The 26,657-nt window shown below is 39.3% G+C and overlaps 1 protein-coding gene across 2 annotated transcripts in view; it reads left to right on the forward strand.

Moving 5' to 3' along the window:
- AFAP1 (actin filament associated protein 1) overlaps window positions 1-19,736 on the forward strand; it is a 61,337-nt gene extending 41,601 nt beyond the window's left edge. Inside the window, exons 9-17 of one of the 2 annotated variants that reach the window (XM_062493361.1) lie at window positions 2,865-3,076; window positions 4,514-4,659; window positions 8,171-8,288; window positions 9,746-10,003; window positions 11,706-11,820; window positions 13,042-13,206; window positions 13,787-13,977; window positions 14,707-14,868; window positions 19,710-19,736. In XM_062493361.1, the coding sequence (XP_062349345.1) occupies window positions 2,865-3,076; window positions 4,514-4,659; window positions 8,171-8,288; window positions 9,746-10,003; window positions 11,706-11,820; window positions 13,042-13,206; window positions 13,787-13,977; window positions 14,707-14,868; window positions 19,710-19,736 (1,394 nt within the window). The remainder of the gene's footprint in view (window positions 1-2,864; window positions 3,077-4,513; window positions 4,660-8,170; window positions 8,289-9,745; window positions 10,004-11,705; window positions 11,821-13,041; window positions 13,207-13,786; window positions 13,978-14,706; window positions 14,869-19,709) is intronic. The other variant, XM_062493362.1, reaches the window with a different exon arrangement.
- Window positions 19,737-26,657: the final 6,921 nt, after the last annotated feature.

The raw sequence follows: 26,657 nt of genomic DNA on the forward strand, positions 1-26,657 counted from the left end.
TGAATATAGGCTGAACTATGAAATAAATGGAAGCTACAAAGCAGAAGAAGGTTCTTGGAAAGTGGTCATGTCTTTTATAGTGGATTGTGGTTAAGGCTTTATGGAATAGCAGGCATCAGTGAACTGGTGTCAACCAAAGTGATTTGAGTTTAATTATGGGTTCCTAAAGTGGCACATATTGGACAAAATGGAATAACAAATTTAAAAGTAAGGTAAATAGATAGTAAATAGTAGAAGTAAAGTGAAAGTTTAAAAGTAAATGGAAAAGTAAGCTATTTTAAATCTTAATTTTGACCATTCCATATGACAGCTGTAGTGTGCAAGGAAGTGTATAAAAAAGCATGCAGAAAGTACTTGCGTTTTTGTATCATTGCCTTTAAGATTTGCTCACAGTTTAAGACTTTGTGCAATGCACTTAGCTGATGTCCTCACAGCTTTGCTATTTTAAAACAATGCAATGTATTTATATTCTTCAGTTTATCTTTTGGTGCTCCAATGTTAGGTAACACTTCCATACATGAGTAAGGTTGAACTTGCCCTTCACCCAATCCCTTCAAAAAACAAATTTCCTTAGAAAGCTTTGAAAAAATTGCATCAGATTCTGAATTTGGATTTTACCCTTTAATTGACTGGAAAAACTCAGGGAAACCCAGAAGTCTGTGGTTAGGGAGCAGTTGGCAGAACTCGGGGAGCGTGAAGTGTGATGGATGCCTACCCAAGGTGATAGAATCAGGTCCCTGGACCACCAGAGAGAGCTTCACAGGTTACAGGTGGCTTTCAAGCAACACTTTGGGAATCATTCACATAAGCAAACTTTGAATAAGTAAGTGTATGTGTATGTGTCTATACATCAGCTAAGTACTGATGTGATTTATTGACCAAAAGAACAGCTGGGAAAAGCTGTGTCCAGCCAGATGCATTGACCAAAGCATCTGGCCTCCATAAGGGCTCAGACTTCCAGGCTCTCATGCTCCATTGATTATTCTGCATTATGTGAGAAATTAACCAGAGCTGTACAATCTAATTCCTCATATTTCTATTGTTAGTTTGGATATGGACATATCTTACACTTTAGAAGGCTCTACCTCCCATGAACAAAGGGAAAATCCCAACAGGGCTGCAGGTGTCACCCAGCTTAGTGTGGAAACTGAAACCCGCCTGCGCTTGGAGTCATGGCAAAGCTCTTGCCTACAACATCACTGCTCCTAGGCTGCCTGCACTTAGCTGAAGTGCTAATGCCTGAAGGGGAACACACTCGAGGCATTTGGGTCATCTCAGCTGGTGAAGGTTTAAGCAGAGATATGTGGGGGGGGAAGTGGGATCCTGTGTAATTCAACTCTGAAGCAGGAAGTTTTGCAAGAGTTTTTCTGAGAGGTGCAGTGGGAGCAGAGGGGAAAAAGTGTCTGAAAGAAAGGCCTCTCACTACAAAACAAGCTGTATCTGGATTGCACTGGAAGGTTTTTTCATTTCTAGAGATTGCAATGCAATACACAGTGATAGAGGGTTTTGTTACAGGAGGAGGGAGGAGAGCTGAAGAGTGTGATTATCACAAGGAGCCAAAACCAGAGCATTAAGCACATCCTCATTTTTTATAGCACCTTCCAAGATGTGCACAGTTCTGATCTGCTATATCCTGTTGGATCACCCTTTGACATTGGAACCGTAATGTTGGAAGGAAAACCCAGAAAAATGAATAATAAGTCATAGTTTTATTGAAAACCAAAGGGAGAGTTCTCCAACTGGATTAAATGAAAATTGTGTCTGAGATAGAAGACAAGTTTTTAACCTCACTTCTGGCTTTTGCAAGATATAATTTATTTCCCTCCTCATAGCCTGTTTGGAAGCAGCAACATGCTGAATTCATGTATTATTTGTAATGTGGAAGAAAAAGTAAAAGGTTTTGGTTTGTTGTTGGGGTTTTTTTTGTGTGTTTGTTTGTTTTTTTGTTTTGTTTTTTGGGGGGGGGTTGGTTGGTTTTTTCCTATTTCCAAACTATACTAAGGCAGGAAAAATGGACATTGCTTTGATTGTAATGTTTGAGTCTGGGATGATTGTTTCTACGACAGAGAGAAGGAAAACCACAAAACTCTGCCTATTTAATATTATATGCCTAGACACTATTTTGATATAGAGCACGGTAAAAAAAGAAAAGTTTTTAAAAGAAAAATTGCGGTTTTAAAAGAAAAATTTTAATGTCATTTTAATATGTAAGGGTACTGTATCATAATTACTTCCTGAATTTTAAACCAACATGAATTTTATTTCTATTTGCATAGGTAACCATCTTTTAAGTTCTGGTTTGCAAGTGCTGAAAACCAGATGTGCATTCTTCTTTCTAAATGTAATTAGAACATAAACCATCAACACTTAGTAGGTCTTTTAAACACTGCCTTTGGATGTTACACAAGGTAGCTCAATGCATACTTGTATAATATGAGCTGCGATTTTCCCAGAAGAAATTGGTCTTTCACAGTTATCAAAGTCATTACCCACGGGGAGGCAGAGTGAGCAATGTGTACGTGACTTTTTCTTAACAGTGTCCTTTCCCATTCTTACTGAGGTCCTGGGGACCTGTGTGCTCCTACACATCCAGCTGCTGCAGGGACTGACACAGAACAGCCCTTTGCACATGAGCTGCATCACATATTTATATGCTTTTCCTAGGTTATTGGCACAGTGAAAGTTTTCATTAAAAGGAGTGGGGCAGGGTCATTTACTTGTCTTCCTAAAATCCATCTGGACTTTCTATTAGAAGAGGAACAAGTTATTTAAAGGCTAGTATTACAATAAGAAGTAAGTTTCATTTTTTCTTCCTTTTCAGAAAAAGTGAGGAGTAAAATATCTCACATTTCACTTTATTGCAGGATACCTCAACGTGCTCTCTAATAACCGTTGGCGCGAGCGCTGGTGCAGAGTGAAAGACAATAAACTCATTTTCCACAAGGACAGGACAGATCTGAAGACACACATTGTCTCTATCCCACTCCGTGGCTGTGAAGTCATCCTGGGGCTGGACTCGAAGCATCCCCTGACCTTCCGCCTGCTCCGGAATGGGCAGGAGGTCGCTGTGCTTGAGGTACAACAGCTCTGATTTTAGGAACTCCCACAAGGTGGATTAGGGAAGCACTTTCATGCAACCTGTGTCTGTCCATTAAAAAAAAAATCTTAGAAACAATATCATTGCAGAGCTGAACAATAAATATTGGAAGGAGAAAAAAATAGTGAGTGTTGCAGACAAAGAAAGAGCTGAGATTAAATGTAGTTCAGAAATCTTCTCAGTAAAATACTTTTCTCTGCATTGACCTCCTCTTGACCTGGAATTAAAATATCCCTGCTCCTTCTCTAGGCACACTTTTCTATCAGAGATATAATTACTTTGGGTAATTATAACTTAGCAATAATTAAACATTGTTGTTGATGGGAGCTCTAAAACTCCTGACTTTAATTTGTCTGCTATTTATGGGAACTCGTTTTGCTCAGTCTGTGTCTGTATTAATGCAAATATGCATTTAAGAAAATGCAGTGTACCAGCAGCCTTGTGTGTCTCTTGACTCTCCTCATGTGCACACACCTTGTCTGTGTTAGATAGGTCAGGCTTTCTATAGGGGCTTTACTCATCAACTTCTAAAATCTGAAATGAGAAGACACTTAAAGCTAAGTATAATGAGCGGGAGGCAACCTTGTGCTTTCAGTGGCAGAACAGGCACTTTGACTACTTTGGGTTTCTGACTACAGGTCATGTCTCCTGTCCTTGCAACCAGGCCTGTTATTTGAGAGAAGTTCAGTGAACTTGAAGGAAGGAACTCCAGGAACTGTGAAAAACAATGAAATACATAAAAATGGGAAATTTAGAAACCTCTAAATTTGTTAATGACAAATTGTCGTTTATCCGCTTCTGCTTCTTTCCAATATGTGTTTTGCTACTGTTTAACTTTGGAATTGGTTATTTGAAGGAAAATATGAAAAAATATTTTAGTAGTATTAATGCTTTTATTTGTGTTATCAGGAAGATGAATGCCATCATCTAGACAAATGTAGCAAAATTTTTCAAAAAGTAATGTTAAAATCTCCTAACTATTTTGTTCCCTCTTTCCTCTTGTTTCTGTTTAACAGCAGCACTTTCTTCTCAGGGGTCATGCTATCTAAAAATTTTCCAGCCTAACATAGGAAAATAATTATGTTAAAGCTTTCAGTATTCTGAAGTCTAAAATAAGCATTACTTGAATCTAAATCCACTGGCCTTAAACGATTATTTTTTCTTCTTTCTAGTGGATTGCCTACTTTTTATTAGATCATAACTGAGGAGCACATAGCTTACTTAAAGTGCCCTTCTTCTAGCAAAGCAGATTTAATATGAAATCCTAGGGTTTTTAAGAGTTCAGTAGAATGAAACCAGAGCCTCCGATACAATGTGGTAGCAATTTGTCAACCAAGAAGAATGCACATTTAGCAATAATGCTCAGCCCGGTGGCAGAGCAAAGACCTGACCTATGTTCTTACCCTCTCCTTGCAGGCCTCCTCCTCTGAAGACATGGGCAGATGGATAGGAATTTTGCTGGCAGAAACAGGGTCTTCCACAGACCCTGGAGCTCTGCACTATGACTACATCGACGTGGAAATGACGGCCAGCGTCATCCAGGCTGCGAAACAGACCTTCTGGTGAGGCTGTTCCCAGTGCTCTGGGAATTTATATCCATGTCTTCTTTCCACTGCCAGCACAGCTTATCAAAACTCACCTCCCCCTTTGCTAGATACTGAACTCCTGAATTGTTTCAGCATTGCAGCATGTTAGATGTGTTTATGATTACTGTATTGGAATCCTGCTAAGCTCTGTAAAAGATGCAAGGCACTGTGCAAATTTACTAAAGTCTTTACTAACTTTTTCGGTAAGTGCCCTTATCGAATGCTGTATTTTAATCTTCTGTTTTGCCTAAAGTCAAAATCTTTCCAGCTATCCCTGGAAGAAAACAAATATTCTGAAATATGCAGCTGTGCAATTCACATTTATTGGCTCTCTTTGCTGTATGTATAGGGAAATATACAGCATATTATTGATCAATATATGCTGCACATTCACAGTGTATAGCAAATTTAAATCTTGGACAGTCACATAATCAGTGTCTGTTTCTCAAGTTCTTTCTGATTAATTAAAAACTTCATCAAACTCACCCCAGTCCAGTTAATTTCTGGGGTTTAATACAGGAGGTGGAAATTGGGAAAGTGTCTAGAGGGTGCAGCATGGAAACTGTTTAAATTACAAATCAATAAAGTGAGTATTCCATTACTGATCCTGTGCTAAAAGGAGAAATGCATACTTAGCAGATACAGTGATTTACATGTTCAAATCATTTGAGGCATTAAAGCTGTCCTTGGTGGGAAAAGACCATCATTTTTCCTTGGCTAGATGAGGTTTTTAGAAACAGGAGTGAAAGAAGAGTGGGGACAGGGGGATGCCCTGCTGCAGTTGTTCCCCATGGTCAGGAATTGGGTGGCCTGAGAAGACAGCTGGCAAAGGCATCATCCCTTGTCCCACTGCAAGATGACACTCCCTAGACTAATTTGGAATTTGTGTGTGACTTAGTACATTAGAGAATCACACCCCATCTGCCCATCATGACTTTAAACAGATAGAAAATGAAGAGTTAAAAAAAAAAGTAAAAAAAGTTTTAGAGTTTTCCAAAAGAAGATCCTATTGCCATTAGTAAGCTGCCAGGAGAAGTTAACAAGGGAAAATGCCCAGCTTCAGTCAGAGTCTGGTTTGAATGACTTCTGATAAAAATCAAAGTGACTTAGTGTTAAAACAAGCCCAGTTTTGTGAAAACCAAATAATTTTGATAGAATTAAAATGCACTTAGCATACAGGCTTATGTTAATATTTGTTTAGAAGTTAGTAGGGCTCAAAAATTTATCTTGTGTTGACATGTATTTTTTTGCTTCAGTCAGCATCTAGCAATAACCACATTTAAGAAAAATAGAATGGTAACCTTTTCCCCCTGAATTCAGCATGGCTTTTCCTTTTCTGCACAAATGTGGTACTAATTGGATCCAAATGAAAAAACATATGCAACTAGACCACATGTTAGAAAGTTATGTCAAACAACTTGCAAAATAGTAGAATTTCCCTGTTAAGAATTAATTAAAATTCATTGGGTGTCTTTAAGAGCCTGGGAGGGCTTGCTGATAAGCTATAGAGTAGCTGTCTGCTGATTTTCAGCTACTGCTAGAAAATTAGGAGAAATTACAGTGATACTTAAGTGTTAATGAACTACTACATTTGCCCTTTATAGAATGAATATCACTATTCCAAGCTAAATGCAGTTACCATTAAAGCTTAGTCACTTTACATTATTGGTTCTTTACTTACTAAGACTGATGCTTTGAAAAATTATCGGCTCCTCATTAACAGTCCAATCAATTTCCTTCATCTGAATCATTAAGTACAGCGGAAAAGCTGAAGAAAAAGTGCTTCCAGGCAAGTTTCTCCACTTTCTTTCTAGCACTTTCTGAAAACAATTAACTTGTATGGATGCACCTGAGAACATGATTAATTTCAGGATTACTGAAATAATGATTATGAATTGTTTGCAACTACTGAGATAAATCTTGCCTTCCTTTGGTTGTGGAAATATTTACTATGGGGGCATCAGATGCCACTAATTAATATCCCAGTTTTCAGACATGGTTTTTGTATATTGCTGTAATTGGAACCTCTTAAGTGGAAAGAAATAGAGCAGTAACTCCAAACTCAGTTCTTCAGACCAACCAGAAACACTTGTGTAATGCCCTTCTTTAAGAACAGTAAACAAATGCAGCCTTCTAATAATGTCTAACAAGGTACGAATTAAGATAAAGATCTTTGTATCGTGGAATTTTCCTTGGGCTTTCTGCTGTTAGTTTGTTTGAAGTAAGAAAAGCTTCTTTCTAATGGTTTTTCCATCCCCATACTGCCCTGAAAGATTCGCACTGAGTTGGGCAGGTTTGTCCCTCCTGTGAGCCCAGGATTCCCGTGGCTCAGGTGAGCCTCAGTTCTCCCTCTGAATGAGAAATTCAATGGACTACATGTTATTCCAAAGCCAAAAGAAAGCAACTGTTGAAACCACAGCATTCCTGAGTTCCTGCCAGCACTACAGAAGACCCTCTCTGCTTTAGCAGTGCTTTATCATATTTTATGAATGTCAGCACAGACTCTGAATAGTTCCATTGTTTGGGATGGAAAACATTGTTTTCCCATTCACGTACACCTGAAACTGGAGGAAGGGAATCATTTTGGATCTCACTCTGTACCTTATTGAATTCCAGCAGTTGCTACAAAGGAAAACTCACCCTTGGGGTCATTCTTGGTGTCAGGCATGGGTCTGCCATTTTCTGCAGCGTTAGACTTTGGCAAACCTGTTGTAGCTCTTGATATCTCACATGTGTTCTCCAGAATTCCAGTTAAACAAGCAACAGTGTTGAATGGGACAGGATAAGGGGGAAGAAAATAAAATATATATCTATGTATATCCCATTTGAAGTTTCCGGAGGACTCAGGTTCACCAGGTGTAACAGAGCGAGAATGAGCATATGGAATATTTGCATGTACAATTACCCAGAGAGCTTTGGGAAGCATAGTGCCATAGCCAGCCAAAAGTCCTGATATAGAAAAGAAAAATTCCCAGGTTTTGAGGAAGTAATTAATCAGGAAAATTTGATAGATGTGTTAACCTGGATTTCATTGAAATTATGTGGGTTTTTTTCAAAATTTTGCTGAATTTTATCCTTGGTTCTCTCATTTCCTAAATTTGCATACCCTTGAGTATGCATGCACACAGAAACACCTGCTTCTCCCCAGTGCAGACAAAGGAACGGTTCTGGGACCCTGTCAGGCTGGTGTATAACAGAGAGCAGCAGGTTCCTGTGTAAACATGCCACTGAGCAATTACAGCTGTTGCCCTCCTGACCTTCACACAGTCGTATCCCCACTGTAAGAATGGAGAACAGGAACATATGTTGTGTTATTGGCTGTAGCAGCAATGTGTGAGTAGCCAAGAAAGAAAAAAATGCCCTGCAGAAAGTGAGAACCTCTGTGCTTCCAGGCTACATAATCAGGCAAGGGGAATATACCACTGAATCATCATTTATGCTTAGGTTTAAGTGCTGTTTTTTATTGATTTTACTTTACATTATTCAGTTTCATGAACAGGCGGGTTATATCTACAAATCCATACCGGGGAAGCACTGCCAATGGCTACGCCTGTCCAAGTGGAATGGCACTTCATTATGATGATGTTCCCTGCATAAATGGATCGGTAAGAGCTGCTTTTGCACAGAACAAATGGTTTGCATATGTTGAATGCGAGGACATCTGAAAATTATATTATCTAAAGATCCTCACTGGACTGTTTCCAGATTAACTCATATTTTTCTGATCGGGGGTTGCAAACTCCTCTCACACCTATAGAATATAAGGGCATGAGGCATATTGTTTGCATTAACCTGCATGTGAGCCAATGTGCATTTAGAAAGCATTTGCCTGTTGATGATTTGTTGCCAAGTCCTTGAATTTAGTATTTACTCAAGGAGGAACTTTTTTCAGTCACACTGGAACGGGCAAAATTAAGGACTCAATTACACCAGGCACTTTACTTTTTGATGTCTGTTGAAAAAACACCAAAACCCAAACACGTCTCAGTCCCTGCAGCTGCGTTCCTGAGGACTGTAGGTGCTGCTCGTCCCAAAGGGGAACCACAGTGATCACTTCCATCTTCATAAATTGCAGAGCTGATCGTAGGCAGATGTGTAATAGGATTTAACATCTAGTGGATGCTAACCAATAGCAAAAAGGGGTCCTCAGTAAGATTTACATGGGAGCTATAGCCCATGTCAGCTCTTAATTTGGGCTGTTGCATAAAGGCCCCACTAAGGGTGAACTCAAGAGAAATTAAGGGTTTCAAAATGTGAAATGGACTGGACATTCAGTCCTCCAGTATGTCAGTAATGTCCAAAAGATGTTAGAAATCCCTTCTTGGGTATAGTGTGTGATCACTTGTGTGCAGAACAGTCTCCATGTAGTTCTTGGTTGTGCTCATGCCTTTGTTTGAGTAGCACTGCCATGGTCAAGATGACTTAAGGAGGGATATTTAGCAGTCATGTTGGTTTCTTTTAATGTTAATCAGATGATTAACTGGAGTACTATTGTTGAGCTTTCCATTTTTCTAAAAATTAAGAAAAAAAAGAGCTATTTTAGTTCTTGCAGCTCAGAATAATAAATCCCTGTCAAATAAAATGTGCTAGCATACCATTAACTGATATTCATGAGAAAGACATGTAGCCTGAAGAAATTTAAAAAAAACCTAGAAAAAACCTGGCTTCTGATAACTGCTGGGCTGTATCACTTTCAACAACTCATCTACCCGATGTAATCCCATGGATTCATCTGTGTAAACTGCAAGTATCCCCCTGCTAACACAGTCTGCCTGTGTCCCCTTGGTGCTTGAGCTACCAGCTGAAGGTGGAGTCCATGAAACAGTGAGGGTAATAGTTTTGCTTATGCTATGGAACATGCTCAGGGCTGAGGCTGTGAGCCATGGAATGCAATGCTTGCTTTCACATGGTCTCCTCCCCCCACTTTCTAAATAGTTTTAAGTGTATGCTCACTAAGCACTGAGGGCTTGCTGGAGTGCAAAGCATCACTAACGTTTTAATTTCACTTAGGAGGTTCTGCATGGTGCATTGTTCACTAACTGCCCAGGTGTGTGTGTTGCAGTGGGAACCAGAAGATGGCTTTCCTTCTTCTCGTAGCAGGAACATTGGAGAAGAAATGCTTTATGATAACGCAGGCCTGTACGATAACTTGCCGTCTCCAAAAATCTTTGCGCGCTATCCACCAGCTGACAGGAAACCCAATAGGTTATCTACTGACAAACTGTCCTCTAACCATTACAAATACCCTGTCTCATCCAATCTGTCTTCTGCTCAGTCTGTCACTAATACCTCTGCTGTGGGGAGGGGATCTGGCTCGCAGGTACTGTACCATTTAATACTTAACAAAGCTTTTTATTTGTTGGCTGTTCTGTTTATCTGGTTGTTATCTGAAGGGATTGTGAGAATCCCTTAGTGTTAGCACTGAAGTGCCTGGAGTTTAGTTATGCGCCCACTGCAAATGGAGCAGGTTTGCAAAGTTGTAAATTCCAGTGTGGAAGTAGTGGTACTTGGGAAAGGCTTTGCCCACGTGTTCTTGATCATTTACAGATTGTGAATAATAAGAAAAAAATTAATGTGACCTTCCACACTTAACCTGCATGCATGTCTAGCTACCTTCTGGCTCCTCAGGCAGAGATGTCTTTGAAAAAAACTCAGAAGTGAGAGTTGACATATGACCTGACTGTGACAGCAAATTTGGCACTTTAGAATTGTACTGATCTACTTTTCAGGCATACTGTGGTTATATATTTTGTGAATATGCATATGTATAATAACTTGATGTTATATATTTAGTCAATTATGTTGTACATGTTCATGTATACCATCTTTATATTACTGCCTGCTACTTTCTTCCCCATGTAAAAATAAGCCTATGTCTCTACTGCTTTCTGAGGGTGGCTACAGACTTGTGTACCTCAAACATGAACCTACAGAGCAGACGAAGTCCTGTGAGCTCAGCATTGTAGCAGATGGGCACAACTCAGCAGGAGAGCAGAGCAGAGCTAGCCTTGCTCACAGCCATGCCAGGAACCTTCTCAGAGCCCTTAGCTGGTCTCTGAAAGGTGGTCATTGGCTTAAACCAACATATCACAGTGTGAATATATCACAGTGATGAGTGGTTTTCCATCTAATCTGACATGGAGCAGTTAAGAGAAATGTTTCCCTTGTTTTCCCTTGTCGTACTGTGTGTGTTGGAATATTAGAATTCAGTACAGTTGCAGAATTGGAGGTGGACATGAGCAATAAATTACTGCAGCAGCAAGCTTCTTGGTGCACTCCCAGTTCAGTCCTCACAAACTTATGGAAGCAGGAGAACAGAGCATGGCACACATGTGCCCTGTGCTTGGCTGGAGCATCCTCCAGGGAAACACTGTGAGTAGTCAGGACAGGGTTATCTTCCCAGGGTACAGTTCACTGCTGTGAGCCCTCTAAGTGGAAACCCCTTGAACATTAGATGTTCTGTTCCTGGTCATCTTGTGAGCCTCTCTGGCCATTATGAGAGGGGGTTTTAAGTAAGAAAAGCTTTGAAGCAGTAGCTAGAAGTTGTATAAGGAGAAAACTATATGATGACTCCTAGCACTTAAAAACATGTAATAATCATAGTGTTAAAAAAAATAATCTACCACAAGGATGGCAAGGTCATATAGTAAATAAGAAAAAATGTTGAACTTCTGTGTGACAAACCCTGGTAGGTTTTACTGTGTGAAATTAACTGAAAAACTTGGGTTTCAAGAGTCTTTACTTCTTAATACTGTAAATGCCAGGGTTCTAAACCCATTGGAAACCATGATGCCACCAGAAACAGGGAGCTCATCCCCTTGTTATCCTGTGATTGCTGAGCAGGCAGCCCCCAGAGGCATTTCTGGAGGAAGTGCTGTCTCCAGCTCAATCAATGTTCTCTATTAAGGCTCTCTGATGTAGCAAGCAGCTTTCTGTCAAGCTCTGCCCTTGATGAAAGGGTAAAAGTAATGCCAATGGCACGGGAATAGCTGGAGCCCATTTGTACTTTTTTTTTCAAACAGTTTAAAGGCAAGAAGCCTCCTGTGACTACTAATGGGATCACCGGAAAAGCAAGAACTTTAAATAGCCAGCCAAAGAAACCTGAAGCAGTTTCCTGCGTGAAGCGCACTGCATCCAGTAAGTATCTGTGCTCACTGCTGCCTTCCTTGGGAGTGGAATCAGGAGGGTGCCCAGAAGAGCTCTTGTCTTAGAACACAAGGTAAAGAACCAGCGTGGTTTTTGTGTGGCTGAGAGGCTGAGGAGGCAATGCCAAGCCTTTGAATATGAGATACATTGGTGACTTAACTCCAGCTACACCACACGAGAAAAGAGGGTCATGTGGGAGAATGATAAATATGAAATGTGGACCCATGGCTGCTGCAAAGTCGTGAGGACAGCAGGGTAAAAAGAAGGATAATGATTCCTCTTTTGACACAGAGAGGAATTCTGTCTTCCTGTTGGAAAAGGAGGATAAGGAGCTGGTATAGACGTAAGAACACTATGTTGCTCAAAAGTGGACTTACTAATCAAGTATTATGTAAGAAGCCGTGGATTTAATGGCAATAAGAAAATTTTGTGCTAGACTTTAGGACAAAAGTAAGTAGCTCCTAACTGACTAAAACTGGCTTAAGGACTCTGTCAGGAATGACTTCAGATATGTGAAAGACAAAGTGATCTCTTAGTTTACCTGTCTTCTTTGAGTCTACAACTGGAGCAGAGGTATAGAGGGGGCTGTGATATGAATTAGACCAAAAATATATGTGAGCTGTGAAGTGAAAGCATTTGTATGAGAAATAAAAAAAGAAAAAGTAAGCTGTCAAGGATCAAAGAAGTGTGAACATCTTTGTATTCTCTTATGTAAGGTGAGAAAAGATGTGCACTTGAAGTAGGAATGAAAGCCAGGCAAAAGGCCAAGCAGTTGGTTTTTCCTCTGACCCTTCCAATTAGAAATGAAGGGTTCATAGCTAGAGAGTTGCCTCCTTTCCATCTTCTGAACTACAGAGAAAAGTGAGGACATTTTTCAAAACCAGTGTGCTAAAAGGCAACTGGTATTTGTCATTTTCCTCATGTAAATATAAAGAACAAACTCTCTCCCATATCATTCTTGTAGCTATGCTGCAGAACTTGGCAGAAATCATGGACCTTGAGAAAGAGCCAGAAGAGGAATGCCAAACCTTTTTCTCAAACCATAGAATTATAGAATGGTTTGGGTTGGAAAGGAGCCTTGAAGATCATCCAGTTGCAACACCCCTGCCGTGGGGAGCCATGACATGCTTCATGTCATGTTTAGTCTCAGGGCCTAGTTCAGAGTTGCACTGTTAGATTAAACCCTTATTAACTACAATCTCAATCATGCAGATGCAGAGCAGTACAAATACGGCAAGAATCGTGTGGAGGCAGATGCAAAGAGATTACAAAGCAAAGAGGAGGAGCTGCTAAAGAAGAAAGAAGCCCTCCGGAACAGGCTGGCCCAGCTCCGGAAAGAGAGAAAAGATCTGCGTGCTGCCATTGAAGTCAATGCTGGTAGGAGGTGCTTTCTTGTGCTGAATTCTCACCTGAGAATAAGGCTTAATTATCCAAACAGCTTTGTATTCTGTGCTGAAGACATGTCACCCTAAACAAGGTTTGGTTTTGATGCTGAGCAATACTCTGTAATGTCTGTATTTGCTTTCTGTATAGATACAAAATGTATAAGATAAAAATACATATGTGTAGGAGTATATACTTATTTTATATATGCATGTGTATGTATACACATACCTAAGGAATTACACTGGTGAGAACTTCACATAAGCAGAACATTGGAATAACTTTTTTGTCACTAGCTAATTATATTTTCATGATACAGAAAAAAATAAAAAAAAACAATACCAATTTGAAACCAGACCAGATATCTAGTAGTGTCACTTGATAGAAAGCATTTAATTTATGCTACTAAGCATTTTTGCATGAAAAAAGTGTTTTATGCAAAATGCCTATTTTTTTTTTCATGTCACTGATCTGTAGAGACCTAGTTTCCTTACTTTTTAGAAAAAAAATAATTTCTCTAAGTGTCAATTTAATGTTGTTATTATTGGAATAATAAAATTGCTGTGAATGACAGGCAGGAAGACCCAAGTGATTCTTGAGGACAAGTTAAAGAAGCTGGAAGAGGAGTGTAAGCAGAAGGAGGCTGAGCGTGTAAACCTGGAGCTAGAACTGACTGAGGTGAAGGAGAGCCTTAAGAAGGCCTTGGCTGGTGGCATCACACTGGGCTTGGCTATTGAACCCAAATCAGGAACATCAAGTCCACAGGTATGCAAAGCCATTGAACATGCAAATCCCAGTACCGTAGGCTGGGAGTGCTCATCCTTCCCAAGTCCAGCAAAAATGAGTAGGAACTGAGAGCTTTATAATTGTTTATTAAGCCCGAGAAATAGGAGCAGAATTAAATGCCTTTCTGTGTTATTTACATTTCCTAGTGCAGCAGGGAGCAAGCAGGTAGACATCGGAATCGCAGCAGGATGTGTTAGGATAATATGCAAAAAGCCAACACCTTGTCCTCAGTGGTTATAGAAGTGCAGGAACCAAGGCATAGCTCCAGGGAGATTTAAATGCAGCAAGTCGTCGTGCAGTGATGGAGACCTGCTTGTGCTGGTCCCCTATCAGTTGTGTCACACTTTGCAAGGGCTGCATCTCACACCTTCAGGGTGAGATTGGCAGTCCTGGCTTGTGCTATAGATCTGTGTCTGAAGCAGCCATCACAGAAAGATCAGAGAGGGATACATCAATTCCTCTGGATTATCCATTGTTGTTTAATCAGACCCATAGTTGTTTAACAGAAAAGAAACTTCAATTTTCATCATAGAACACACAGACACATTGTTTTGTTTCTTTTGTTCTAATCTCTTTTTCATTTATTCCTAATCGTTATGAATATAGTTTCTTTAAAAAAGAGTTCTGCAGTTCTGAATCTAAAGTAGAAAATATTGAACGTGTGACTACTTGGAGGAAACTCAGTATAGGCTTTTCACTCTTTATTAGTCTCCAATTTTCAAGCACCGAACGTTGGAAAACTCTCCAATCTCCAGCTGTGACACCAGTGATACTGAATGCTCCATCCCTGTGAACAGCGCTGCGGCTCTGAAGCGACCTCCCTCATCAAACAATTCTCCATGTAGAGGCCATGTCCTTCGAAAAGCAAAGGTGAGAGAACTGTTGTCTTAGTTTTCTTTTTCTGCGCTTTTTCATGCTTTCTTACAAAATCTTATTTTGCCTTTAGAAGATAATATCTAAATTATTTGTATTACTATATAAATACTGCTGGTTTGTGGAACCTTTTGCAGAATTGGTAAGTAGTTTGGGAGACAGATTTGACTCTACTCTGATTCCATGTTTGTCTGTGTTGCTTTAATAGATCTAATTTGCAACGTAAGTGGTCTGTGGTGTAGACAGTCCATGTGTCCACTACTGTGTGTAGCAGAGAAGTGTTTAAAAGAGCACTGTTATAGTGAGTGAGTAGAAATGGCACAATATTGGGTCTGGTCTTTGCCAGCCACTGCAAGAGCAGAATAGATGTACCTTAGAATTAATGACAATGTGTTGTGCAAGTATCTACTCAGTGTACATTCAAGTAAAAGTTGAATTACTTTAATTTTGTCTTGCAAGTACCAGGCTGAAATTTGCTGTCCTCTTGTATTGTTACAGTTTACTAATTTTTGTAGTTTAGTTTAATTGGGATTTATATGACCATTCTTCTGGGCTACATTTGGTGGCAACATGAGCATGTGGGCAATACATAACTAAGGCTGACAATAATAGTATTGGGCCCAAGCTTTTGTTTGTTTAGTAGTTCACTGCTAGTTGTAATTATAAACATCAATAGTCATAAACACTTGTTGATCATGAAGGCTATTTTCTTTTTTAAATTTTTTCCTTTTTCAAATTTTTTCCTTTTCATCTATGTCTTTTGAACGGGGATTTCTTCAAGTAACTTTTGTTACATGTATTCATTGATTATATAAATTTCCAGTGTCTGAGCATAAGCCTGGAACTTAAATGTAGTGGGTACTGAAAAAACAGCATCTCAAAAAAAAATATTATTAAATTATCATAATAGAATTATTTTTCCTGATGTACCATTTTGGAGAGCTTTCTCACCCTTCACATACATCTTCCTTTCTCCTTTCTCCTTTCTCCTTTCTCCTTTCTCCTTTCCTTTCCTTTCCTTTCCTTTCCTTTCCTTTCCTTTCCTTTCCTTTCCTTTCCTTTCCTTTCCTTTCCTTTCCTTTCCTTTCCTTTCCTTTCCTTTCCTTTCCTTTCCTTTCCTTTCCTTTCCTTTCCTTTCCTTTCCTTTCCTTTCCTTTCCTTTCCTTTCCTTTCCTTTCCTTTCCTTTCCTTTCCTTTCCTTTCCTTTCCTTTCCTTTCCTTTCCTTTCCTTTCCTTTCCTTTCCCCTTTCCCTTTCCCTTTCCCTTTCCCTTTCCCTTTCCCTTTCCCTTTCCCTTTCCCTTTCCCTTTCCCTTTCCCTTTCCCTTTCCCTTTCCCTTTCCCTTTCCCTTTCCCTTTCCCTTTCCCTTTCCCTTTCCCTTTCCCTTTCACTGTTTTTTCCTGCTGCATAACCTAATTCATTTAAATCCAACTAAGAATAATTACACTCAACATAATAGGTTTCAGTTCTAATCAACTTTGAAGTTTGCAGCTTGTGTTTCAAACCTGAGGAAGGATTTATGTGCTCTAAAGCTTATCTGTGTGTTCCAATTATACCCTAATTTGTGCCATAATGATACCATCTCTAACTGTACACTTTGTCTGAGGTGTGGATGTTAGCTCAGCAATACTCAGGGAATGTGGTCTAGCAGAGAACAGTCTGTGCAAATGGGAGCATGGATTTGTGCTGGACAGGCACGTAAAATCCAGACATGTAATCATAACACCTGGATAAACCAGGGCATTTAAAAAAAACCTAAACATTTTTGATGTAAAGAATACCTTCCTGTAGTACATTTTTTATGCTCAGTATATACCATACAGGAAAATCCCTGCTGTACTGTTTGGTGTTGGTGTGCTTTGGATGGCACGATAAGTGGGTCAAGCTTTCTGGCAGAGGATATAGGATGAGGCTAATCAAAAAGGATACGGAGCAACTAAGCATATTTTTCCCATGCTGGGAATAACAACTCACAGTATCCAATTCAGCTTTAACAGCTTTTCCCCTAAAACCTCATGCACTAAATATTAAGAGTGAAATTTTGCTGAATCAAATAGTGCAGCCACAGCTGCCACCAGGTGCACATCTGCAGCACACCCCACACTCGGGTGTCCCTGTACATGTGCAGGGTTGGAATTTGGCTCTCATTTCTTTTGGTCCTTTTCAGTTTCAAGTGTGCCCAGGCCTTGTAGGTGTGGCTCAGGAAAGGGCATCACCCATGAGTATCCCAGAGCAGAGCTTGGCTCTCCACACGTGGATGTCACTGCAGTTTGTGGGACTGAAATGGATTGTGCTGGCACTTGCAGCACCTCCAGCAGCTGGCGCACCTCCCGATGCTATGAGGGAGTTGTATAAATGTTCAAAATGTCAGAATATGTTGGGTTTTTTTCCCCTGGTGTGTATTTGAATGCACTGAATGCCTCCCTTCTTGCCCTTTTCCTTGCATGGAGGATGCTGAGCCTGTCACCTGCCAGCCTTGTGCTCACAGGCAGCTTCATGTCAGGCAGCAGCACAGTGAGACTGCTGGGGTGGCTGCTGCTGCTGCTGCTGCTGCTGCTGCACCTCTGTGCCCTGCACAGCTGGGTCTGCAAGGGCACTCAGGCACCTGGGCCAGCAGGTTTGGAAGCTCTGGGTCCAAAAGCTTTCTCCTCTCATATGCACTGACGTTAGCAGGAAATACAGAGAGAAGCAGTAAGATCTAGTGTTATACAAGTATAAGAAAGAGCAGCAGTTTGGGGATTGACTGGAACAATGCTATATATACACACATATATGCATACACACATTTTAATGTTTTAATTTTTCTTTCTGCAGGTATCTTTAAATTTATTTAGAAAGTATTTAAGAAGCAAAAGGCATTTTAACTGCAGTTTTGTCTAATCTATACTTGGCTAGAAATGGAGACTAATTAAAATACAGAAAACAATATTCTGTGTCAGTAGTCCTAGAGAAGTAAAAAGATTCAAATATCCTTGCTGTACAGCAATTATTTAAACATTTCACATATTCATTTAAATATCAAATTAGTTTCTAAAACCAAATTGTTATGTGCAGCAAGAAAACTGAAATTAGTATTTCTGATTTGTTTTTGAAACTAGTGGGCTGGTGAATGTCAGCATCTTACATCTTGCTTGTGTTCAAGGACTGGAATAAAAAAGGAGCTGTCCCAGTTTCCCAGCTCCCAGTCAGGCTGTCGGTGTTGATGTAGACATTCTTTCCTTGGTGTGAACCTGCAGGAGCAGTGAAAAGAAAGAAAAAGTTCCTTTTGCACCTGCAAAAGAAGCTTCTGGTTTCAAGGCTTATTTAACACTTCAAGAAATTCTCCTAGTTGCTTAGCCAAGGACTTCCTTTATAGCTTTGGTAGCCTATCCATAGAGAATATACATTTAATACAGTTTTTAAAGTAATCTTTTACCAGTACTGTGTTTTAACTTTAGAATTACCCTAATTTGAAGAGTAAAACTGAGTATTTTAAAATACACTGAATTTTAGTAAAAGCACCATTTAAATTAAAAACAAACACAAGTTTAGAAACAAATAAAATTGCTGTCTACCTTTAAACCCAAGGGGTTTTTTTTCTTACATTGCTAAAGCAGCCATCAACTGTGACCTTTACTGTTATTTTACAACAGCTGAAGAGGTGTCATGGTCATACAGCTCTTCAGCCAAACTAGTGCTCTTACTGCTTTCAGCAGCAGAAGCAGCCATTTACGTGCATAAGTAATGGATTTCAGACAGAGCTCTTAAATGTTGTGGAATGAGTGTTAAATTCAGGAATTCAGGTTGGAAGCCAAGTCAGCAGGCTGCCTGCAGTGTCTCTGCAGAGTGGATGGGTCAGAGAGGAATCCGTAGCCCGCAGTGCCTGGAAGGAGCAGCTGGGTGGTTGCTTCTAGGGGATTGCTGGAGCCAGGGGCCACCTTCTGTGGATCTTCAGTAGTTCCTGATGGCTTTAAGGGTGTGGTTCAGGGAGTGGTACAGTGTGGATGTCCTAAGGTGAGCCCATCCTGCTTCAGCCCTTCTGCTGCTATGTACTGTTAGGAAGTGCTGTAGTTGTCGCTTGATAGCCACAAGTTTTACTGAACTGGGTGTTCAGCTGCAGCAATCCCATTATTTTCACTTCTGTGACAGAAGAAATGGCAATACCTTGCTCTGAGACATATGACCAAAAGAATACATACGTGTTTTGCTGTGGATGGTGTCCTTGTCCTCAGCTAACAGGTGGGGAAACTGAGGCACAGAAAGTCAAAACAATTTCTTTATCTTGCCAGGCAATAGCTCAGTTTGGATTACCTATACTGTAAGGGAAAGAAATACAATACAAACTGACTTGTTTTTCTTAACCCTGCCTGTTAGCCTCTCTGCTAAGTTGCTCTAGAATTATGTGTTTGCCGTGAGTCTTATAATAAAAAAAGTGAAGAGTGATAAAGTAATCACTTAGTGTCAGCTCTGAGAGATACTGAGGGCTTCCTGCTGTCTCACACAAGTCATTTAGAGAGCCCTGTGAGCTTGTATCAGCCTCTCCCTTACTCAGGGAGAGCTGAGTGTTTTACACCAGCTGTGGGGTGGGAATTGCTCCAGAAGTCCCCTCTGCAGGATACAAACATGGATTGTTTGCACTGCAGTAGAAAATAGGTTGCTGTATGTAGTTGTGGAAGGATGGATGCTGTGCACAGACTATCAGAACATACTTGTTAGCATTCCCTGACTTGTGGGCTGAATCCAGCAAAGTTAATGGAAAAAGTTATTGACCCCAGTTGTGGCTTAGCAGATATGATGACATCAGTGCAATATCCTGATTTCTTTTAACATTTTCTGTATCTTTTTTTGCCCCCTTTCCAGGAATGGGAGATGAAAAATGGAACATAAACATAGCAAAGCCACTCACTTTCCATAAAGGCCTTACCTACTACAGACCAAGACATAGGCTGCAAAGGACTCACCTGAAAGGTCACATCAAGTGATAAAACATAAGAAGTTTTGTAACTCTGTTAAGTTAATGGTAGCTTGGCTCTAATTTGCCTGTATTCCCTCTACTGTATTGCTGTGTAACTACGTGTGCCCCTTTTTATTAGCTGTAACTCCTTGTTTTCCAACTTCACTGGTAAAGAAAATGAAAACCAAAAAACCCCCCAAGCGTAGGAATTAAAAAGGAGCATGAAGTCACAGTTGAAAATTTACTTTGCTGAACTAGCAAAGAACCAGGAAAGTTAATTATAGTGCATCAGACGGCCGGAACACTGCTGAAGGCTGGTGTGAAATCTTGACTCTTACAGGTTAAAACTGCCTTCTGAACTCTGCCACAGAGCAGGTCTAACTCCTCAGCAGAGGCTTTGCTGGTAGCTGCTCACATGGCAAAACAAAACTGAGGAAATGTGCTCACAGAAGCAGCAGTGCCTGCTGGGCCCAGGAGCTCTGCAGGGCATGACAAGGACTCATTGGTGAAGCATTTTTTGGATACTCTTTAGACAGATGCTTTTGTCATTGGGAGATAAAAAGCTGCCAAACTTCAAGACAGATGTGTTTTTGTATGTTCTCTTTATTGCTGTTCTGAAGCACCAGCCATTTTCAAATGTCATGTTCTTGAACTATGACTTGTTCCTGATTTTTTTAAAAGGCAAACAGGTATCTTTAGATACTGCTTCTTTTCTATCTGTTTTGAAGAAGAAAAAGGAAACAATTGAAATTAGTCTTTGACAGATAATGGCAACTCAGAATAACTTATGCAGTCAGTCTTGTTTTGTTTTTTATAATATAGTATTGTTAAACTTGAGGTATAGAACACTGCTGTACTTAGTTTCTTTGTCTTTTCAGACCTCAGCTATTATTTTTGAGGAAGATGGACTGAAAAGTTGTTAATTTTCAGACTCTTTTATAAACAGTTTAACAAATAATTGGGGATTTTCTCAAACAGGAGTCCATTTCTGTTTACTAAGAAACAGCCTCTTGCATTTTAGTCTGTAAAATTCTAAAAAATCTGTTTTTCTTTGTCTCCATCCATGTCATTCCCAAGAAATTACATGCAGTAAATTGCCACTGAAGCCCTTCAAAATCTCAAGATTGGTTTTAAAAAATCAGAAGGGGACTGGGGAGAGAATGTATGAGAAGATGGCTTCTTTTTCTCTTTTCTATTTTTTAGGCCTTTGGAGAGCTTTCAGTCATACTCAGAAGATTTTTTTCCTCCTCAACTGTGAGGAGTAGAAAATTAATTTTAAAAATTACCTCAAAATATGAGTAGTATTTTAATCGCAGATGTTAGGGCTGTAGTCTTGATAGTCAGTTAAGACTGCAATTAAAATCACAGAAGTTGATGAGACTGCAGTTATCAAGGATCACATCCCTTTATGGCCAAGCCTGCAGATTCTCTCTTACCTTTAGGAATATAGGTGTGTGCAACTCCTGGAGATTGGGATTCTCAGTTGAGCTGGATGCCAGAGGACTTCTGCAGGAGTTTGTGGGATTTGAAGGCACAGAGCTGACCTGAAGACCTGACAGCAGACAGGAGACAGGGCTGTGTCCTGTTCCCAAATGCATTAGGGCCATGGATCCCACTGACCTTAACAGTGCAGAAATGGGCCCAGCATGAGAAAAGGTTCTTTGCTTCCTGTGGCTCTAATTGCTACAAAGTGCCACAGGAATGCAGATACAGTAGGAAGGCAAGTGTCAGTGTGGTTTCCATTGAAAACACAATTTTTTAATATTAGTTTAGGTCACTTACTTATTAACACCCTAACTCAGAGGGCACATTCTGTACTGTATGACTACAGATTAAACAACGTCGAATTCCCATAAATAATAGCAGAAACAAATTTGAAACAAAAGTAAGTTCATTTAGGCTTTTTATTTCAAATTAAGTTATTTATTTGTATATTTCAATAAATATTTAATTTATATCTGTACATATTTATAATGCAAATTAGGCTTCTAGTCAACATTAGCAATGATGTAACAGTTGCCATTAAGAAGTGGTCCTGCATCAAGTAATGCAGAGCAGTCAAAAGCCAGATCACTTGTCTTGTTTACCAGTATTGGCATTGTTTCTTTCCACCCCCTGATCCCATGGTCAAAAAAAAGAGAAAAGTTCCTTGGCAAGGACAGGTTTCAATCCATGCCTGAGGTAGATGTGTGTAAATCTCTGCCCAGGCAAACAGAAGTGGTGTGGTGCAGCCTTCCTTCAGCTCTGCTGTAGGTGCAGGTCTCCCCCAGCCCCTATAGCACCATGGGCCCCTTTTGTGCCTGCTGCACAGGGGCTGCCACCTAAAATAAACATCTTTCACTCTTCCTCCAGCAAAGGCTCCTCAAAGCCACCACCTCTTTAGTCTATTCTGTATAATGGCCAAGGTTTTAAAAGGAGGAAAACCAAAAAGCTTGGGAAATAACCTCTCTTTGTAGACCACTCTCAGTGCTGTGAAATGTACTCTGCTGCCTTGAATAGCACTATTGCTGCACAGTTTTTTATTAAGAGCAACAGAGCTTGTATTTTCACCATTTTTAGATTTCAGGATCACCAGGTAAACTCAGCCATAGGGCAGCATGACTTTTGTTTTAAGGGAAAACTCTTGTATTTTGAACCATTTCTACATCTCCTAAGAAAATGTTACACTTATGCTTCCTCACCAAATGCCTGTTACTGTACCAGGTGCTTTTTAAAAATTGTTTGTTTGTATTTTTTTTAATGGGTGATGCTTTTTTAATAAAAAACCTAGATCATAACTTTGGGGGATCAAGGGCGGTTTTTAATGAGATAATTGTGGCAAATTGATTTTTTCAAATGGAGAATATTAATTTAGTATCAAGTTTTGTTAGACACTTTCAAATTAATTGGCCCAGGGTGTATGTTGTATGATAATGTTCTCATATTAAGAATGTAATTATTTCCTTATTGTATTTTTTAAAAAACAAAATCATATTTAAAAAAAAAAATCTCTGTGAAAAAAAGCATGATAGAAACATGAAAAAAAAAGGTTTTGTTTTATTTTTGTTATTGGATATGTTGGCAGTGCCCATTATAATTGACTGTAAATATAGCCTTTCTACTGTATTTCTCAGTGTATTTAAGTTTGTTTGACACACATTCATGGACACTTCTGTTAAAAAAAAAAAAGGTCAAAATAGACCCACCTTCAAACGTGTGTCTTAGTAGCTTCAACTAACTTTATGCCTTTCTTGTTTATTCTTCAGAAAGTCTTGCAAAGTGTGAAAAAAGACTGGCACCTGGTAGGTGCGACAGATCCGAGACCATTATTAATAAAGTTACCTGTGAAAAAAAGGATTTGCATTGTTGTTTCTTGGTGTTTGTCATTTCCAGAAGCACCTTAAAGTGCTAAGGTGGCACCTTAGCAGGTCTCCTGCAATAGTTTGCCTCAGCTGAGAACCATTCTCCCATGCCAGTCAGCTGAAAAATGTTTGGACATTATCATGAGTATATTTTGCTATCAGTTGCATCCCCATTTAACTGAGCAGTGACCTCCTGCAACTTGAATGCAGCCTGAGGACTCTCTTGGCAATGGAAATGTGGAATTTGATGTATTTAGAGCTCATAGCAGCACTTCCCCCTTGCCTGTTGCATCTGCACCAGTTTGCTTAGATGTCAACTCCACTAATAAATTATGCAATATATAAAACATTAAAAAATTATCTCTAAAGAAATGAAAGTGGATTAAAATTAAACTGAGCTGATTATCAGGCTACTTAAAGATGAATGTAGCAATTTCTTATAGCTGACTGACAGATGAGATTGAGAAGTGTTAAGCTGTAATTACTCCTTGCTGCTTTTCTTAGATTGTGCTCTTGCTCCTGTTCCACCACAATTATTACCAATTTATGAAGTAGAAAGCTTAAATAGAATATACATTTCACTTTCCCAAACTGGGGGAAGCAATATTCTAAAGTAGTTAATTTTTTTCTTTTTTGTAGTTACAGTGTCCAAGGTCATAATGGAGTTAAAATAGGTAGGTCCTTGTACTGTGTAATAACAACAGTTAAAAACAAAATAAATTAAAACATTCAACAATTAACCTAAAAACATAACAGGAAAAATTATTAAAATAACCCCAAACATGCCATAATTCTGTGGTCTGAAATGCAGCAAGTCTAGGCTCTGTCTGATTCACAAAACTTGCAGAAGCAAATGGCAAAAAAAACAACTACCTGCATTGCTGGTGTCTCAGTCATCTATTTTTTTCTATTTTTTTTATATACAACATTATCCAAAGTCTGGGCACTGACTGCCATAAATAGATAAACTCTATGGATGATGGCACAAGGGGCACAGCAATCCATCCAGACAAGGAAAAATCATATTACAATGAAGTTCAAGGGAAAAACAAAGATAAGGTCATTCCAGCGTGGGAAAAAAAACAAAACAACAACAACAAAAAACTGAGGCGGGGACTGTGTTAACAGGTTATAAAAATGGGGAAACAAAATAGTCCCTGCCACTAACAGTACAAACACTGACAGTATCAAAAGTAATGATCAGGTTCAAAACAACTGCCCAATTCAGCTGCAGAACTTGTAATTTTATTGATGTTAAAAGCTTATATGAGTCCATAAGCAATAAACAAAACTCAAGGCAGAAAGTAATTACTTAAAGCTATCAAACACAGAACTCGCTGGGTCAAAGCAGAAGAGTCCAGCTCCAGGGAGGCTGGAAGTGTGTCCAGTTTAAGTGTCCTTGTGTGCTTCCCCCTGCTCCCCTGACATACTGCTACTGATAAATGAAGCTGGTTTTTTTCACAGAATTTTTTTTTCCACAGCAGCAGTTGCAAAAATATTCCCTTCTATAAAGTAGTGTATTATGTTCTTTTCAATTTGACTTCTAAAGCAAGCATCTCTCTTTTAAGATCAAGACAATGCAAAATTATTCCTTCACAATTTATTAGATAACAAAAAAAATAAATTTTACCAAGGGTGTTCCTCATTAGTAATCTGATTATGAGATAATAATTTTCTTATTAGCTTTTGTAGAACCCATTGAGTTACAGCAGCATGGTCCTGAGCTGAACATAAGCTTAATTCCTGGTTTAATTACTAATTTTTAAATAGATTTTTAATTGCCCTCACTGAATTAATCCTTACAATTTTTACTTTCTTAGTCTGGTTTTCGGCATTTACTGATGATTTTGAAATTTTTTTGATACCAGCTTTTGGTATAATGCTGTAATGGTAAGAATGGATCCTTTTCTCACTTTCAAAATACACTGGGCAGCATCTGTACTATTTTGCTTCATCTTTTGAAACCCATGAGGGTCAGAGTACAGGAACATTTTCTCCACAGCAGCTGGGTCTGTAAGAAAGCAAAACAATTTTCAAGGCATAAATCACAATTAAAAAAAAAAAAAAAAAAAGAAATACATGTCTTAATGGAAAACAAGAAAATACATTGTTTATGCCTCAGAAGTTTTATTATTTAGACATGACTTATGATGGTGTTGAAACCAGTTAAGCTTCAAAATAGTATAGCAATTAAGATGACTTTGATGATGACAGCAAAGGAAACAGAAGTGAAACAGCTATTCTTCTACTTCCACAGAAATCAGTTTCTGGAGTAAAGTAGCCCTTCAGGTTAAGTATTAGCAAATTTTATTTGGTGTCTCATTTACAGGAACAGCTTGGCTGTGTCTGTTCTCACTCCTGATCTTCCAAATCAGGAGCTTTCCTTGGAAAGAACTATTGGAACATCATTAAAAATCAGAGACTTTAGAATTTCTTTGAGCTTTGCTTTTATTTATATCACAGCACTAAATTTGGAAAATGAGATGTCATTTGAGACTCAACTTTTGTAGAGATAAACTGCAGTTTAAAGTCTCAGCTAGCCACAATACAGGATTAGAGAACCTAGAATGACAAATTGCAATGTTTCCTAGCTGAGCTGCACAAGTAGGGGAAGCCTCAAGCTTCATTCCTGCACCCAGCCTCACATTTAGCATGGTGTGCCACAGGGTAGGGTCAGACTGACCACACCAGAGCCTTCCTCCAGCCTCCAGCTCCTTCAGCAGGCACCACGAGAAAGTGCTGAACCAGGGCAGGCTGAGAAAATCCAGTTTAATCTCATCTGAATTATTTTTCCTTTAATTGTCCATCTTTAGATCCTCAAAATATAGCCACTCTGTGAATAAGTAATCCATTTGTGGTCCTATTAAAATTTCATTGCAGTCTATAAAATTTGTATAGCTAATTAAAAAATCAGTAGATAATAATACCTGATGCTGCTTTATCCCAGTATGAGGTTTAATGAGACTTCACATTGCACATCCACAACCAAAACAATTAGCAACACCTCTGTTCTTCCCTGTTGTGGGCAACAGGCAGTGAAAAGAACCATCAAGTTTTCATTCTACCAGTGTCAGACTTTCCATGGGAAGGCACCAAGCTACACCAAAAGCAGCTCATCTCTAAACTTTGAAGCAGGAAGGAATGCCCAGTCTGTAGGGATGCAAGAGATATTCTGACTTTAGCAATTCAGTGACCCTCACAAAGACAGCACTTGTCAGGACCAGTAGGAGAAATGCTTAAGACATTAAGGCCAAGACTTTATTGAAATACATGATATAATTTTGCATTTTATTTCCAAAGACTGTAGGCAGAGTGAAATAAATATCATATGTAATAGCTGGGCATGTCCAGTGGACATAATACTGAGGATTTTATTTTTGCTGGCTTTGTAAATGGTCGAATACATTTTGGAGCTCAGTTGTATTTTGAGTCAGGGCCTGATCCTTGCACACAGCTACATCCATCTTAAGGGCTAATTTTGACTTACAGACCCCTCAATTTTGGAAAGAGGAT

The sequence above is a fragment of the Cinclus cinclus genome, chromosome 5 (assembly GCF_963662255.1).
Source record: "Cinclus cinclus chromosome 5, bCinCin1.1, whole genome shotgun sequence".
NCBI lineage: Eukaryota > Metazoa > Chordata > Aves > Passeriformes > Cinclidae > Cinclus > Cinclus cinclus.